Raw genomic sequence first — 17,490 nt, 5'->3', positions numbered from 1 at the left:
GTGATACACTTCTGAAGATGCTATCCCAGAATTGCATTGGCTTTCTTGGCCGCTGCATCACCCTGTTGACTCATGTTCACTTTGTGGTGTACTAAGACTTCCAAATCTCTTTCACATGTAGTGTTGTCAAGCCAGGTGCATTTCATTTTTTCTGCCTAAGTGTAGTATCTTACATTTATCTCTATTGAAATTCATTTTGTTTGTTTTGGCCCAGCTCTCTAATCTGTTCAGGTCATTTTGAATTCTCTCAGTCCTCTGGGGTATTAGCTACCTCTCCTATTTAGGTGTCGTCAGCAAATTTGATTAGCATGCCCTCTATTCCATCATCCAAGTCATTGATAAAAATATTAAATAGTACTGGGCCCTGGACAGAACCCTGTGGCACCCCACTAGTCACTTCTCTCCAGAATGAAAATGAGCCCTCAATGAGCACCCTTTGAGTTTGGTCAGTCAAACAATTAGAAATCCATCTAATGGTAGAATTGTCTAGTCCACATTTCACTAACCTACTTGAAAGAATATTATGGGACACCTTGTCAAAAGCTTTACTAAGATCAAGGTATGCTACATCCACAGCATTCCCTTCATCTACCAAGCTTGTCACTCCATCAAAAAAAAAGAGATAAGATTAGTTTGGCAGGACTTGTGTTTCAGAAACCCATGCTGGCTTTTTGTGATTAACAGTATTCCCTTCTAAGTGCTGGCAGACTGTCTGTATAATGATCTGCTCCAGAATCTTCCCTGATTTTGATGTCAGGCTGACTGGATGGCAATTATTAGGGTCCTCCTTTTTCCTGTTTTTGAAAATGGGAATAACATTAGCCCTCCTCCAGTCTACTGGGACTTCTTTTCCCCAGGAGTTCTCAAAGATTATAGCAAGTGGTTCTGAGATTACTAGATGCTTTCAACCTGCTTCCCAGGATTTAAGTCATGGACCTGTTCACAGATGTAATGATCCCTGACATATAGTGCTACTCCTCAGCCTTTCCTAGTTGATCTATTTCTCTGGAATTGGTTGTACCCCTGAATCATTACATTCCAGTCATGAGATTCATCCCACCAGGTTTCAGTGATGCCTATTATATCATATGTATTATGTTGTGTTTAGAGTTCCAGTTCATACTGTTTATTACTCATGCTTTGTGCATTAGTGTAGAGACATCTAAGGTTTTGGTTCATGCCCCATGGGTGCTTATTTCAGGTTTTATCCCCCTTACTGCTGGGTTTTGAACTATTCACTCAGTTCTCTCTATTACCTTCAGCCTATTCTCTCTAGTACTAGGTAAACTCCTTCCCACTTGAATACTGTCTCCCTCCCCCACTTCACTCAGTTTAAAGCTCTCCTGATAAAGTTTGTCAATCTCCTAGCAAAAATGCTTTTCCCTACAGCTGTGAGGTGTAACCCATCCCTTGCCAGTAGTCTCTCTTCATGAAACTGCAGACCATGGTCCAAAATGTTCCTGTTGGCACAACCTGTGAAGCCAGTTATTCACCCCACTATCCTTCTTTTCCACCTGGGTCCATGTCCTTCAACTGGAAGGAGTGATGAAATAACCTGTGCATCCAGTTTCTTCAGCTTCCTTCTGAGAGCCTCAAGATCCTTTCTGGTGTCTCAAAAGTCACATCTAGCAGTGTCATTTGTTCCAACATGGATTAAAAGGAAGGGATAACGGCCAGTGGACTTGACAAGTCTTCTCAGCCTCTCTGTGACAACATGTATTTTTGCATCAGGGAGCCAGCACACCTCTCAATACATCTTGTCAGGCCTGCACATTGCTGCTTCTGTCCTCCTTAGCAGGGTGTCCCCTACCGCTACCACACGGCTCTTCTGGGGTTTTGCAGGTGACATTTCATGAGTTGAACCTTATGTCACTTGTGCATTCTCTGAGAGCTGAGTTCATTCCTCCTATGCCTGTTCCTTATCCTCATCAAGAAGGGAGAGAACCTCAAAACGACTCTGTAGTTTCAAATTCACTGAATGCTCCCTGATCCTTCTGCTTCTATGGGTTACATTTCTCCAATTGGCCACCTCCTCTGATTGAAAGCTGCCATCTTCCTCAGAGATGTCCCTGGTGTGTTCTCCAGCCAGTACCATCTGCTCCATTCTGTTCAGGAAAGTCTCATTCTTCTTAATGTGCTGAAGTGTAGATACTGGTGTTTCAAGCTGCTGTACCTTCCCTTCTAACAAAATAATCAACTTGCACTTGATGCAGGTGTAGCTACCCATATTCTCTGGCAGAAAAACAAACATTCCACAGCTGTTGCAGGTGACAGCTGCAACTCCTTGATGATCCATATCTAGGTCTCTTGAATTTTGCAGAACAGATTTCTCGCCCTCCCTTTCAAAAGTCCCCTTCTACACTTGACCACCAAAAATCCAAGTTAGCCTTGCTTTTTTATAGACCAGCCCTGTTCACTGAGATCCAGACTGTGACCTAAAGATTGAAGACTTTTGCCCCTAGTCACTACCTTATGTTTTACTATCTCCCCAAAGATAGGTCCTTATTGGGTCGTAAGCTTTCGACTTCTTCCTTCTTTCCCCAGAGGGAAGTCCTTGTGATGGAGAGCTCCTAGGTGTCAGAAAATGGCGAGAAAAGGCTTTGGAGATGGCTACCTCTTAGTAGCCCAACAAGCATCCCAATTATGCCAAGTGCGACACTCCCCTCTCTGCTTGGGAACTGTTACGATTAACCCACTGGCAGATTTTCTCAATATAGGAGTCTCCAGATATGGTCTTTCTCTCCCCTATTTTCTTTGACAATCAGGTCAAGGAGTGGCTAAATCAACTGCCAACAAGCATTTTCCCTCCTTTGTTAAAAAGCTTTATGCCTTTCCAGAATTTGCCAATAGTTTCATGCAGGTTCCACTGGTTGATGCTCTTGTGGCCACCCTCCAATTGGTGGGGAGGGGGCAGGTTTCTGAGGATGGAGAAGGGTCAATTAGGGACGCTCAGACCTCACCCTCTGGACAGCTCATGAAGTCACTTCTATGGCCATCAAAGCCTCAGCAGCTGCTTCCAGTGTCCAGGGCAGTCATCATGTGAACTAGGAAGATGCTGCAGCTGCTGCTGGAGTCCAACAAATGAGAATTTTCTTGATTCAGGACCGTCTCAGCCATCCAGTAATAGACCTCTTCACATCTTACCAGAATCATCAGCTGGACAGGTTCTTTTCTCACTTTCACCACCCACAAGCAGAGACAACAGATGCCCTTATGCAACCCGGACCCAAAGTCACTTCAGGATCTAGTACAGTGCCCCAATTTCTAAGACACGCCTAGGTGAAGTGACTGATACAAGAGTTTTCATGTGGAGCTGTTATCAATCTGAGCCATGGTGGCAGGGGGAGAATCTTTGTTTTCAGACAACAGCATCTCTACCCATCCTGCCAACTCTTGGGGTGCCACGAAGTGGGGTAGCAGTGCCTTGTCAAAATGGGGACCCTTTTCTCTACACTGGCTAGTATCCCCACAAGGACAGTAGAATCTCTTCTGGACCAGCCCTTGCCCATATCTGCATTGCAAAATACCTTGTCTCACACCCTTCCTAAAGTGATTAAAAGAAAACAATGTATCTACCTTGGAAACTGCTCCAGCCCTGGACTACCCACCCTACTAAGGCAAAAGACTTACAAACGTATTTGCTCCAACTTCTTTCTCTGAGTAATTTATCTTTAAAGATCACCTTATTTACATTGTCATTGTTATACAGCTATAATTTAATCAGCTACCTTCCTCCTTATGGGCACTCCCAGTTTAACCACTTAAGCCCAGTGCTCAACCCATTAGACTAATGTCTCAGTATTTAAGTTTTAACTCTCTCTTTCGTCTCTCCATGGAAAGGCAAGATTCTTCTTTGTCCAGAAAGAGGGCCCAATTTTCCTTATAAAATAGTCCCTTGCCCAATGCTCAGGGCCCAGTACTTCTGTGCCTGCCTTTAGGTTCAGCTGCATGCCACCTGCTTTCTACCCCACTTCCTTGGAGCCCAGTGCAGGTTTCACAGACCCAACCTTCAAACCTAAAGCAGCCTCTAAATTCTATGTATCACATGAATTATGCCTACCCTCTTTCCCCCCCAACCCAGTACATCCTAGAGAAAAGGCCTGGCACACTTTAGATATAAGGAGGGCATTGAAGGCCTATATCAAATGCACTCTGGACGTCCATCAGTCTCATTCTATGTTTATTTCCATCAGTCCACCTGATAAGGGATGTCCAATGTCTAAGGCCTCCATCAGCTCAACCATAAAGACCTGCATAGTCGAAGTTTATAGGGCACATAACCTGAGGGTAATTTCTGACATCACAGCACACTCTATTCAGAGTTCAGCCCCCAGCATGGCCCTATCCAAACCAGCCTCTCTAGAAGAGATATGCAAAGCTGCAACATAGTCCAATATGCTGACTTTTGTTAGACATCATAAGCTGAACACATATAGTTCATCAGATGTAGCTTTTGGCTGTAGGGTACTTCTTGGAGCAGTAAGCAATGACCCATCCCTAAATTTGGAGACACTGCTATGGGAGGTCCCACTCAGGATGTCCTCCTGCAACCCAAAAGAGAATGGTCCTTATTGAGAAGGGTCCTTCCGCTTGGAGGCAGAAGGACATCCTGATCCCTCCCTCTGGCATCATTTACTTTTTCCTTTCCTTGCTGTCCTTCTGATTTTTTACTTCCTTACCTCATTCTGGTTCCTGGCATTAGCACACTCTGCAGTTAAAGTTAAAGTTTTAAAGTTACAAATTTGTGTTTTAAAGTTGAACTTGAACTTTACACAGGATGGCTACTGGAAGACTTCAAACTGGAGCAAGTAACTCTGAGACAGGAAACAGGAAGCGGAATTAAGATTAGTCCCGCTTCCCTGAACCAAAGTTGAGAATCACCCACTCAGAATGTCCTCCTGTCTCCAAAGGAGAAGAACCCTTCTCAGTAAGTATCCAATGGACCGTTCTGTTTATGGCACACTTGAGTCTGAATTGTGTAGGCCATCTCTTTGTCTACCACGCCATGTGGTCTTCTTCCCAAGCCCCACCCACTCAAGTTTCCCTGCTTTCACCCATGAAATGGTTAAGTGTATGAAACTTCTTATACCGGCAGTTGAGTTCATTGCAGAGGAAGGAATGGATTCAAACTAAAGACAACCAAAATTGTAGCTCCATAATTGTTGCTGTGCTGCACCAAAACATCTGAGACAAGCTAGAGCAGAAAAATCCCTTCTAGCCCTCGCTGTAGTCAACAGTGCTATTCTGCATAACGTGCTTCCCCACTTGGCTATCAATCAGGGTCAAAGCAAGCAGCCCTGACAGAGGGTGCCAACATTTTCTCTTTCTAATTAAAGCATGGCAATTCTCATTTCACTTCTTGTTAGGTGCTGCCCTCTTGTGCCCAGATTTCTATTAGTTTATTGCAGATGATGGTATCTTTTTTAAAAAATCAGTTCATAGCAAAGGATCTGGCAGCACCGGTTTCACCAAGCGTGAATCTCACATTTGCCAAATACAAAGTATCACCTCAAGCCTGAACACATTGAAGTAAGTCCCACTGATTTCAATTAATCCTGCTCCCAATTATTAGAGTGTATGTAAGAGAGTAACATATTGGATAAATGTCTACTGTGAGCTTCAGTGAATCACATATTATAAAGGGCCTTTCTCATCAATAACCCTATTTTCTGAATACCACAGGGTACATAAATCACCTCCCTAGTTATTCTTAGAATAAGAATAGTCCTCAATCAATCACATCCCTGGCAAACTGTTTCAACTACCAATTATCTTGCCTCTTGAATATTTGCACCCAGTTTCCAGCGTCAGTCAGTGCTTCATTAACTCTGCTGGATATCATTCTGTTTGACTAGATTAAAAAAACCCACTGCACTATGAGACATCACTTCCATGGCTCAGGTAGATGTTCAGGAAGAATGCATGAGCATAGCGGATACCATCTACTTTGTAGTTGAAGATACCCTTTGAACATCACAAGGGGAAGAAAAACGCTTGTGAAGGATCAGATGCTGCTGCTCAACGATGGAAGCCACTAATGGATCAAATCAAATTAAATTCCTCTCCAAACCCACTTGCAATGTGGAAAATGCTAACAAGATTAAGCTCTGTCAAGTTGCAGAGAAGCCAGTGCTGTTTCTCCTGCTATTTTCCAGCTATTTTCTCAATTTAGTCAGTACCAGGAGCAGTGACTGTTTTCTTTGCACTCTTGCAACACTTCCGTCAAGGTATACAATAAATACATAACCATGGTTGCATAGGATCCAGAAGGTTTCCCTCTGAGAAGAGCTCCCTTGCAAGCATGATGCATTTCTCCAGCACCCAAACCATGCCCTTGTGATGAACAAACAAACTGAAAATGATCCTTTTACCAGACTGCAGGTTCATTGCAAGTGCTGTGTGAGAGGGGTTTGTGGGCATGAAGTTCACTAACAGTGTGGAACACAGATGTATTTTCTCCCTCATACCTCATGTTGTAACCTCTCAGAACTATTATCTAGGATTTGATTACAGGCCAAAAGCAGCCTTGTCATGGAGACATAATGGGGACACAAGGATTTTGTAACATGTGGCTTGGCCCTTGATGGTTCAGTTCAGACCCAGCTGATTGTGGTATGAGATGGATGAAACTCCAGAGGGGACAATGTGTACCTCGCTTAAGTTGCCAGCTAAGGATAGGGAAGTTCCTTGAGCTTTTAGGGGCAGAACCACAGCATTACTTTGGGTTGTGTAACAGTAAGTGACATTCTGTATTGTGGCAACACTTTAGAAACAAACTCATATGGTATGGGGGCATTTCTATTGGGGTGTGTGTGTGCTAGAGCTCTGTATAGAAATGTGACACTGTGGCATCAACACAATGGGACTGGGTAGCAGCAGGGGGTGGGAAGTCTCCCGTTATGGCAGGAAACCCTGTTGGGGCTAGATGGGCAGACAATCCCTCTCTATCATGATTACCAGGAGTATGCATGTTTTCAAGCTTTGCAGAGCCGAATGAAGAAAGATGTATAGCCTACATGAGTGCATCAACAAGTGTTCCCCCTCCCATAGATGGTGAAAAATGTCATGAAGTTGCAACTTGATTTATGGCAACCACATAGGTTTTTTCAAGGCACAAAGTGAACAGAAGCAGTTTGACATTGCATGCCTCCACATCACAATCCTGGTATTCCTTTGAGATCTCCCATCCAAGTATTAAGCAGGGCCTACCTTGCTTAGCTTCCAAGATTTGATAAGATCACATTAGCCATTCAGGTCAAGACATAAGTGTTATGCCCCCAGAAAAGCTTTTATTATTTTCTTATTAAGCATCAGTTATCTCTATAGGTAGAATGGGTTTAGTTCCTTGTATCGTATTCTAAGGAAGGGAATTGTAGTCAGACCCTGTCCCTTTAAAAAATTTCCCTAGAGGCAGTCTTTTTTCATCACCCAGCAACGCCCCTTTTTATCTCAGTCAGTCTAAGGTGCCAAGGGAGTTGGAAGGCTGCAATATCTGTTACATCTATGTGCATAGACTAAAGTGTATATAGTTTAGAAAACACAAAGTTAAGGTGTCAACAGAAAATAGAATCCAGACAAAAGACTGAAAGAACCAGAAGGAAGAAAAAAATGTGGACTTTTTTGGAAAGAACCAGGGGCCTTTCCCCACTTACCGTAAGCCTCGCGCTACTTGAGGAGAGTAGCGCGGGGTTCCTCCTCCCTCCCCACGGCAGGGGCGGCCACAGCACAGCAGCCCCGACGCTGCCGCCGTTGCAGTATTCCCCTTAGCGCTGGCGTAGCATCCCAGAAGCAGCTCTTCCAGAGATGGCAGCACGGCGACCTCCGCGACAGAGCCGCGGGGTCATTAGGACGCTTCTGGGCTGCGCGCCTGGGATGCCGCGTGCTGAGAGCAGCGCGAGGCATAGGGGGGATGGAAGGGAGTGGGGAAAGGCCCCAGGAGTCAGGAAATAATAAAAGTCTACAGCTTCAAGTTTGTTTACCAGTCAAGCAAGTACCTTATCTTTGGCTGTTTCCGCATGGGCGAAAAACAGCGCTCTAGGGACGGTAAAAACACCATCCCTGGGGCGCTGTTTGCAGCAGCGCCATGCTGGGCCCGGCCAAGGAGCATGAAGACGCCGCTTCCAAACCACGCCACTTCCAAACCAAGCGGTGTCTTCATGCCGGCGAAGTGGGAACCGCACCAGCATGAGGGCGCCGCTGTTGGCCCCTCCGGTGTGTGCGAGGAACTTACCTTGCCTGCCTGTACAGCTCTGGGTGGCTGGAAAGACACGTACACGCTGCCCTCTGACCCCTGGGGTGTGTCTTTCCAGCCGCCCGGAGATGCACTGGAAGGCAAGGTAAGTCCCTTGCACACACCCTGGGTGGCTCCATGCGAGCAGTGGCAATGTCGGGACTTCCTGCACGGGACCGTGGGAACAGTCCTGACACTCCACCGGCTTCATTTAAGCTGGTGGGAAGCTGCTGCTTCTGGCCGTGCAGAAATGGCCTTAATTAGACTCTGGGAGGAGTTCGGGTCTCAAATCTTCTAAGCAATAAACCTTGTTTTTGAACTATGACACCTTGCTTGTGTGTCTCCCACTCTGTTCTGGCCAAGTACAGGGCATCTTCAGATTGTTTTACTTGGGGAACAGAACAGTAAGATATTTTTCTTTATACAGATGATTTTTCTTATTTTCAGGTATTTTTTAAAAAAATCTATACCTTCTAGAGTAGACCAGTGGGGCCAGCAATGCTTTATTTCATATGGAATGCAACAGAATTCCAAAGTGGTGATATATCACTGAATTACAAACTGCACTTTCTTCTTGTGGTCAAGGGGGTGTCCATTCCGCGTAGTAATTAATCAAATATAGCATAACTTGGGTTTGTGCTGCTAATGCATTTTCTCTTCCTGTAAACAAGAAGTGCACTCCAATTTTTTGGCTCAGAAAGTAGAATGATGTTTATAACTGAATTTCATTGTATTGTATTGTATTATTTGATTTGTATACTGCCCTCCCCCAAAGAGCTCAGGGCGGTGAATAACAACAGCATTGTCAGGAGGTCTTAGGCCAAGCTAAAAAGAATAGTGAGAAGTGGCAAACAAGATGAGATACTAGTCTAAAATTTCAAGAAGGAATAATATAACACACTCCAAATCCCCTCACAACTTTTTTCAAAAACCAATTGGAAAGTGTATGAGCAACAACTCCTCCAGAATTCCACACATCCTATGGGTCAGCATTATAGTCCCCATCTATCTAATGTTAGCTGTGATGCTGAAACTCATGAAAGAAACTGTTACTGAAATTGAATCACTTTCAATGAAATGGTGCTTATTCATCAATTTTAGTTGGGTTGGCCTTTTTGGATTCATGGCCCTATTAAATAACTGCTTAGAAGCACAAAATATCTATCCCTTCTCTTGGACATATGGGAGAGAAAATGAATTTACAAGCTAGTTTCCAGCAGGCACAGTATAGAAAGAAGGATAAGCGGAGGCGATGGTAGAGAGACTGGCTAGCTAGCAAGTGGCTTTCTATGCTAATGGAGCTCTGGTTAACAATATCAAAGCAAAGGGAAAACTCAGTCCAAGCACTCAAGCAGAGATGGGGGAGGGTAGTGAGGGCGATGCCAGGGCACCAGCCATTTCCTGCCATCAATCCCTCCATCCATATTCCTCTGGAATGGAGCCCAGGAGGCAAGTCTCTGCCAGGTCCAGCAAACACACTCACACAGTTTCAACACTGTTGCTGTTCTCATGCAGCCTCTATTGCACATCCCCAATCTCCACAATACTGCCAACCTCGTTCCTTGATACAGAGTCACTTATTATATCACAGCTATTACAGTATCACCTCTTCACAACACACAATACTGCAAGTATTTTGCCTCATCCTAATAATGGATAACTCAGTGTCACTCCACTCAATGATGATATCTATGCAATCAGACTTGTATCATCGCTCTAGTCTCAAACCTTAATATCCCATTTTACAAATGAGAAACTGAGGCTCATTCCGCACATGCAGAATAATGCACTTTCAAACTGCTTTCAGTGCTCTTTGAAGCTGTGCGGAATGGCAAAATCCACTTGCAAACAGTTGTGAAAGTGGTTTGAAAACACGTTATTTTGCGTGTGCGGAAGGGGCCTGAGGCTTAAAAAGAGCAGTGTGACTGAAGCCATACAAAAATCCATGGTAGAGGTCAAACTTGAATCTGGAACCATCTTTAAAGCCACTGGACTGCACTGCTAGAACTTTAAAAAAAACAGCTCAATGCTTTCTCCAAGGAAGCATAATTTAACAAACATTGAGTTTCTTGACCAAAACTGATATTTTGATGAACACATTTATTCCCCTTCTCCAGGGTTTGTTTTCTACAATTATAACACTGTTCCAAGTCTCATATAACATCCACAAGACCACACAGTTATACTATTCCATACCAGGTTAGGAGGAAAAACACCACAGGAACCATAGTATACTAAAGCAAAGCTATGCTTTTCAGATATAGAATGCCTAACAATGTTGCACCAGCACCACAAATGATGCTTCCATATTGCTGTGGCATTCATTGTTGCTCCTTTTTCTTAAAATTAGCTGTTAGTTTTCACAATCTCCCTCACAACAACTAGCCCTGAAGTTTACTCTCCCACAGATATTATCTCCAAGTGTGAGACCGCACCAGTCATGACAACTCACCCAAACACCACCCTTAATTAGATGGTTGGTACCTGGGCAATTTGCTCACAATCCACCGGTGTGCCGCCTCATCATAGTGCACAGTTCCATCCAGTAATCCTCATGTGGTTTTCCCTCACTCTGAAGAAAAGTCTCTCACCTGCTGTAACCCTGAAATCATGTTATCAAGATCAGTCTTCCAGATATCAACTGACTGCTCTACAATAGGGGACTGGTGATTAAATTCTACCAAGTTGCCTCTGAGCTGTCATTCCTTTCCTCAAGATCCTCTCAACTTGCCCAGTGTTCCCTATGCGTCTCCCTTGTATTTATATAGTCAGCAAAGTTGTCTCCTGCCAGGTAATTTTCCAGGGATAATAGTCATCAGTGTTTCCATCTCCACATGCTTAAATGTGCACAATTCTCCCTCCTTTGCTCACATCTACAGCTTGTAGCATTTAGACATGTGGTGAAATAAATTCTACTGTGTTTTCATGAAGTATTAGAAATACGCAGTGGAATTGTGGCAAAAATTGCTTTACCATGTGTTTAGAAGTTAAGATTGTCAGATTTTCATGTGGTTACAGTTATCCAGCAGAGGTGATTTTAGAATCAAAAACTAATGTGCAAAAAATTTCAGTTCTTCCAAATTCATATTTTTCCTTCAAAAGAAGAGATGACCATATGTGTTAACAATCTTACCTACAGAGAGAAAAACTGTACTCCCAAATAAATTTTCTTGTCGAACTATACACACTCATTTACAAGGAGTCCCTGCTGAACTGGTGACACAACTAAACAATACTTACAATTAGAACAACAAATTCTGTTGGGATACTCATATTAGTCTGCTGTAGCAATTAAAAAAAAAACCTTGGAAATTTTTCAAAAGCCTGTGGGAGAATATTTCCATTTTCTAGGATTTCCATCTATTAGGCCTGAAAGTCACAACACTTCAACAAAGAGAGACTCCAGCTTGAAACTGCTGAATTAGAATTTATTAATCGGCTTAATTGCATTGGCCACAGCTTAAATACAGGCAATGCTTTTCTCAACCACTAAAGATGTTTAATGGCTCAACTTAACACATTCCACATACTTATCGCCAATTATGGAAGTTGTGAATAGTCTTCATAATAGAAATTTTACAGATCATACCTCTTGTATTACATGACCTGCTCACAATTTCCCCCTTCCTTTGTGTATATAATTCTGATAACTGAGGTTTCACTTTATGCATCTGAAGAAGGGAACTCTAACCCATGCTATAATGAATATTTAAGGTGCCACAAGACTCTTTTTTCTATCATAGGACTGAAGGTTCTCCTTCAGAGAGACCTCCCCTGGGCTGTGAGTCCAAGTGTTGAATTCATACCCTACCAAATCTTGGTTTTTACTGTAGTATTAAACTTAACTCTCCCGCCTCTCCACAGAGCCTCCCAACACAACTTACTTGGGACAGAAGAAAAGTACTTTCCATCTGTTCCCTAAATAGCTAGCAAGAGGAGTCATCACCTGCAACTCCATAAGACCCTGAGTCCAGTGGTGGCATTCAAATAATTTAACAACTGGTTCCGGTGGTGGAATTCAAATAATTTAACAACTGGTTGTTTACAAGCACCATTTTAACAACTGGTTCTGCCGAAGTAGTGTGAACCTGCTGAATCCCACCACTGCTTGAATCCCCCAACCTGCACCGTGTGGCTACAGGGTTCTTTTTTAGAGCTGGCAACCATTAATACTGGAATTGTTACAGAGACCATTTCCAATGTAAACACCCGCATCTCTCTAAACCAGCCAGGAAAAACTTCTCAACTGATATTCCCAGAGTCATTAATTCCTGCATGACTTCTCTCACCTTTCAATAATAAGGCAGATTTTTAAATCAATCAGGCTACACTTAGCCATTCTTTCCCACCACCTGCCTTCATCTCATCCTGCCTCCTCTATCAACAGTTTTGCTTAAGAAGTTATCATGTCTCGCCTCAGAAACTTAAATTAATTTTTCTTTTAAAAACATTCAGCAGTTCTATGACACATTTAATATTCAAAGCACTTCACACATTTTATTGTGTTATAACTTTCACAACAGCCCTGCCAAGAAACCAATGTTATTACCCCTCATTATACATCTAGGGAGGAGAAAGGCAGGCTTAAGAGCCATTTCCTCAGTTTGTGGCAAAGGTGAGGTTTGAACCAGGACTGTCCTGAATCACAACTCATTCACTTAGCCTCTACTGTACAAGGTGACTTGTGGGATTTAAACCCTTACCTGATCTTCCTGTCCCCCCCAAGATGGGATATACTTCCCCCATTCACCTGCCTTCCCTCACCCAATGAAGTAGGAAATGATGAGCAACTGGACAGCCCGGTTGATCACGCCGATAGTCCAGCTTTTTACCACCACTGATTTGGTGGTTTCGTAGGTGAAGAAGTTTGCCACGCAGTTCATGCTGGAGGAAAGCATGGGCCTAGAGGAACAAATCCAAGATGCTCTGTAGTCCAGATGAGAATGTCAAGGGGTTGTGGTCACGCTAGGAACAGACACAGCAGTGTAATTTGTGCCAACACACAATGCAGAAGCTGCTCCTTTAAGTTATCTTGCAAGTGCCTTTCGTGCTCTTCCTTGCTGCTACTCTGAGCACTCTTGAACTGTGGGGACCCCTTTAATAAGATCTCCTCTCCACCCCCACTCTAAACTATGGTGATGCCATCAGCGGAAGGTGGGGCTTTCCAGCTCATCAATTACAAATTGGATTCTAGCAAGTATGTGGATGGAAGAGATCTAAGCATTAAATAATGAATCCACAATTGCTGCATTTTCTCTGAGTGGTGTTTCTGCCTTACAATTGCTGCTTCCTCAGCGTCGAACCTTTACATTATCAGAAATCAGGGGAGGGGGAATCAGAAAGGAGGGAAGAAGGCTGAATTTTCTCTGGAGGCAAAATTGAAAGCAGGAAATAACCATGGCATGATGACCCAAACTGATCCCTAATAACCTCAAACTAGTGATAATGCAAGCCAGAGTACAAAGAAGACTCCCTTTGGACCATCTGTCTCTAACATACAATGCAAATTCATCCACATAAGTATGTTCAACTTTTTCAGTGAGATAAGGGCCATTTCTCTAGGAAGCAATGGGCAAAAGTACAAAATCTTTCAAGGCAAAATCTGGCAGAACAAGAATCAAAGACAAACAGCAAATTCCAATTGAAGTAAACATCTAGGAAACAGATGTTCACCCTGGGAAGATCAGAGGCATTAACTGGGTCTACCATAGCAACTCATTGAGAGCCTTTGGTGCTGTTCTTCGCTCACATGGGAAAGGTTCAGTAGATGAGCCCTTTGTTGCTTGCCAGCTTGTTGGTGAGCATAACTGAAACAGGCATTTCAGGATGGTTTCTGAGTGAGTTTTGAGTGAGTTTAGAACCCAGAAGACCTGAGTTCAAGATGAATAGTCCTTATAGTCTGCCAGAAAAAATATGAAGGATTGCAGCTACTGTTAACTCCGACTGCCACTGGTGTGACTGGCTAAAGTGTTTGTCTTCAACGGGTGGATCAGAATGAGATTTAGATCTGAGGTGGATCAACCAGTGGCAACATGAGTATTTTCTATTTATTATATTTTTAGGACTATCTTTTTCAAGTTAAGGAGAAAGACAGAAACAAAGGCAAGGGAGAGGGTAATTCAGTGCATGAGGGAACAGACTCGCAAGTCCTTCCTGGGTTTCCAGGTTGGTCCCTGGGAGAGGATTCCTTTTGTTGTGGGGAACTTAGGAAGCTCACAGCCAGGTATATATGTTAGATTTTAGAAGGGCAGACTTTCATGAACTCAGAGGCATGATGAGATTCATTCCATGACCAAGAATGCTGAAAGGGGAAGAAGCAAGTGAAGGATGTGCTCTCCTAAAATAAGAGCTCTTGCAAGCTCAAGCCATCACTATTCCATCACGATGGAAACATGACAGTTTTCCACACAAACCTTTTAAAACATTTTGAAGCAGGAAATAAAATGTTTCCTCCATGAAGTTCTGTGTTGTTTTTACCCCTAAATGTTTTATTTCCAACCTCAAACATTTTAACTGAACACCCTTTCAAAACGATTCTCTGGTTGAAACATTTTCACAATGTCTTCAGTTGCTATATGATCTATTTACTACATTTCTCATGCTTCTCTGCTTCCCTGACCATCCTCCTCGGTGCCATAAGAACATACGAAAGAGCCTGCTGTATCAGAACAGAGTCCATCTAGTCCAGCACTCTGTTATTTGCAGTGGCCCACCAGGTGCCTTTGGGAGGTCATGTGAAAGCAATGGCTTGCTGCTGCTCCTGAGCACCTGGTCTGCTAAGGCATTTGCAATCTCAGATCAAGAAGGATCAAGATTGGTAGCCAGAGATCGACTTCTCCTCCATAAATCTGTCCAAGCCCCTTTTAAAGCTATCCAGGTTAGTGGCCATCACCACCTCCTGTGGCAGCATATTCCAAACACCAATCACACGTTGCGTGAAGAAGTGTTTCCTTTTATTAGTTCTAATTCTTCCCCCCAGCATTTTCAATGTATGTCCCCTGGTTCTAGTATTGTGAGAAAGAGAGAAAAATTTCTCTCTGTCAACATTTTGTACCCCATGCATAATTGTATAGACTTCAATCATATTCCCCCCCCTCAGACGTCTCCTCTCTAAACTAAAGTTCTCTCTTTTCTCTTTCCATTTTCTGAGCTCATTTGGTACCCCCTCACCTGTTTATTTGCAGCATTTCTCTGTTTGTTTTTATTTGGGAGGGGGGAATCTTTGAAGCATCAAGTACATGACATGCATAGAATGCAGCATGAGGCTGTAAAGCACCGAAGCATCGATTCAACACAGAACTAAAAACAAGGAAACATCATGTAATGGGAGCCAGGAATCATTTTGAGGGGGTAAGTGCAGGCATATATCTTTCGGGGGGGGGGGGGGTTGAAATCATTTTAGAAATGTTTTAGGGGATATGTGTGAAAAGGGTCAGTGTAGGAGATCCATGAAGCAAATGTGGATGATCATGGGGATGCCCATAAGGAAGAAAAAGGAAATGTTCAAGAAACAGAAAGACATATACTAAAGAAGAGTATCTGAGGGTTGTTAGCCACTGTAGGTCTGCTATCAGAAAAGCCAAAGCTCAGAATGAGCTGCGACTGGCCAGGGAGGCTCACTACAATAGAATAGAATAGAATAGAATACTTACGGTCAATGACCAAATATCACTACAATAAGAAAAGCTTCTTGTTATGTGGGGAGCAAACACAAAGTAAAAAAGGTGAAAGGCTCATGGTTATAGAGCTTCCTTATGCTGACAGTGCAATCTTGAAGGGAGGAGGAATTGTGCATATTAGACTTCCACCTGGCCATATTTGTTGAAAAGCTACCCTCATGAAAAATGGCCCCCAACAGGAGGAAGGGTCTGCCAGGTTCCTACCTCCTCTATTCTTTCTCAGGGCCAGTGTCCTCAGAGTTAGGAAAACCCACCAACAGTGGGGGAATGCCCTGTGGCAGGGCCAACTGTACAGATGTGTAGTTTCTTCCAGAACCCTTGGTTTCCTGGAATGAGGGACTGGCCGCTCTCTTTTAAAAAATTGCTCTACATTGATCTTGGGAATGTCTAGCTCTGAAGTCAATGAAGCCCCTACCCTTTTCAGGGGAACCAATAATAACATGTCAGGGGAGAATGGTTACAAATAATAATGTGACAAGGGGGAGCAGTTACAGATCAAGTAAATAAAAAATAAACATTACACTCTGGAAGGAGCCTAGCCAATCACCTCCCTCTGCCTCCAGAAGTACGCATGGTCATCCCCAGTGGCATCTGAGCAGTCTGTCTGAGGGTGACCTCTAGCTGCCCAGCATGTTTGAAGCTGAGAGGGTCACATTTCCCCTTCCAACCCATTTCCCCCAGCTTATATGGATGGCTGCAGCCAAGCTGTGTGGATGCTATGTCACTCTGATGGTTCCAGAATGGAAGCACATGTGCACATGATGCCCTTTACAATGGAGCCCCTCATCAAGTAACTGGGTGCAGTGCTTGTACAGTCATGGGAAGGGAGGCTGGAATGTGTGTGTGTGTGTGGGGGGGGAGAGTTGCCAGCTTCAGGTGTACATATTCCTGAGGTTTTGGGGGACACACCATGGGGTGTATAGGGATCTCAGTGGAGGTGCCCTGGCATGGAGTCTACCCTCCAAAGCAAACATGATCTCCAGGGAAACTGATCTCTGTAGTTGGAAATAAACTGCCATCCCAGAGGATCTCCAGGTCCCACTGTGAAGCTTCCATCGCTTCCATAGTCCCTTTTGAGTGGGGGCTGGAGAGAGAGGTGGGACACTGACTGGCAGCTCATTTTCCTAGCCCTGCCCCTCTCCTCCCTTGGGCTGCTTCAGCCACCTTGCTCTGCCCCCATTTCTCCAGTCCCCTGTGCCGATGGAAGACAGAACAACCGTAGTGGTTTAAAACAAGTTTATTAACAGCTGACAATAATACTATACCTTGTTCCACAAAAAGAAGACAGTGCGGTTGTGCATTCTCCGGTGGAAGCTGAATGTGCATGCCTCTGCATGTCTACGGCCGTTTCCCCACTTTTAAAAATGACGTCGGTTTCATCCGGCGTGGACCTTTTCAGCGCGGGGATTGTGTTCCCTGGCTTCCCCACTGCCCTACGCTCTGCGCAGGGTCATCAAAAGGCGCCGTTTTCAGCAGCGCCAGAAATGACGCGTGCTGAGGGGGCGCGAGAGCGGCAGAGTCAGGGCGGCTGCGTTGTCGCCGCCCCTGTAGTGGGGAGTGCCGTTAAACCCCGCGCTACTT

At 44.0% G+C, this 17,490-nt stretch overlaps 1 protein-coding gene across 1 annotated transcript in view; it reads right to left on the bottom strand.

Annotated features, from left to right (window-relative positions):
• Positions 1–13,128, bottom strand: part of P2RX3 (purinergic receptor P2X 3) — a 54,170-nt gene extending 41,042 nt beyond the window's left edge. Inside the window, exon 1 of the mRNA XM_048485944.1 lies at positions 12,995–13,128. Coding sequence (XP_048341901.1) covers positions 12,995–13,128 — 134 coding nt within the window. The remainder of the gene's footprint in view (positions 1–12,994) is intronic.
• Between the last annotated feature and the right edge of the window lie 4,362 nt (positions 13,129–17,490).

Source organism: Sphaerodactylus townsendi, linkage group LG02 (genome assembly GCF_021028975.2).
Source record: "Sphaerodactylus townsendi isolate TG3544 linkage group LG02, MPM_Stown_v2.3, whole genome shotgun sequence".
NCBI classification, from domain to species: domain Eukaryota; kingdom Metazoa; phylum Chordata; class Lepidosauria; order Squamata; family Sphaerodactylidae; genus Sphaerodactylus; species Sphaerodactylus townsendi.
The sequence above is the reverse complement of the archived record's forward strand: the minus strand, read 5'-3'. Positions and strand labels throughout refer to the sequence as shown.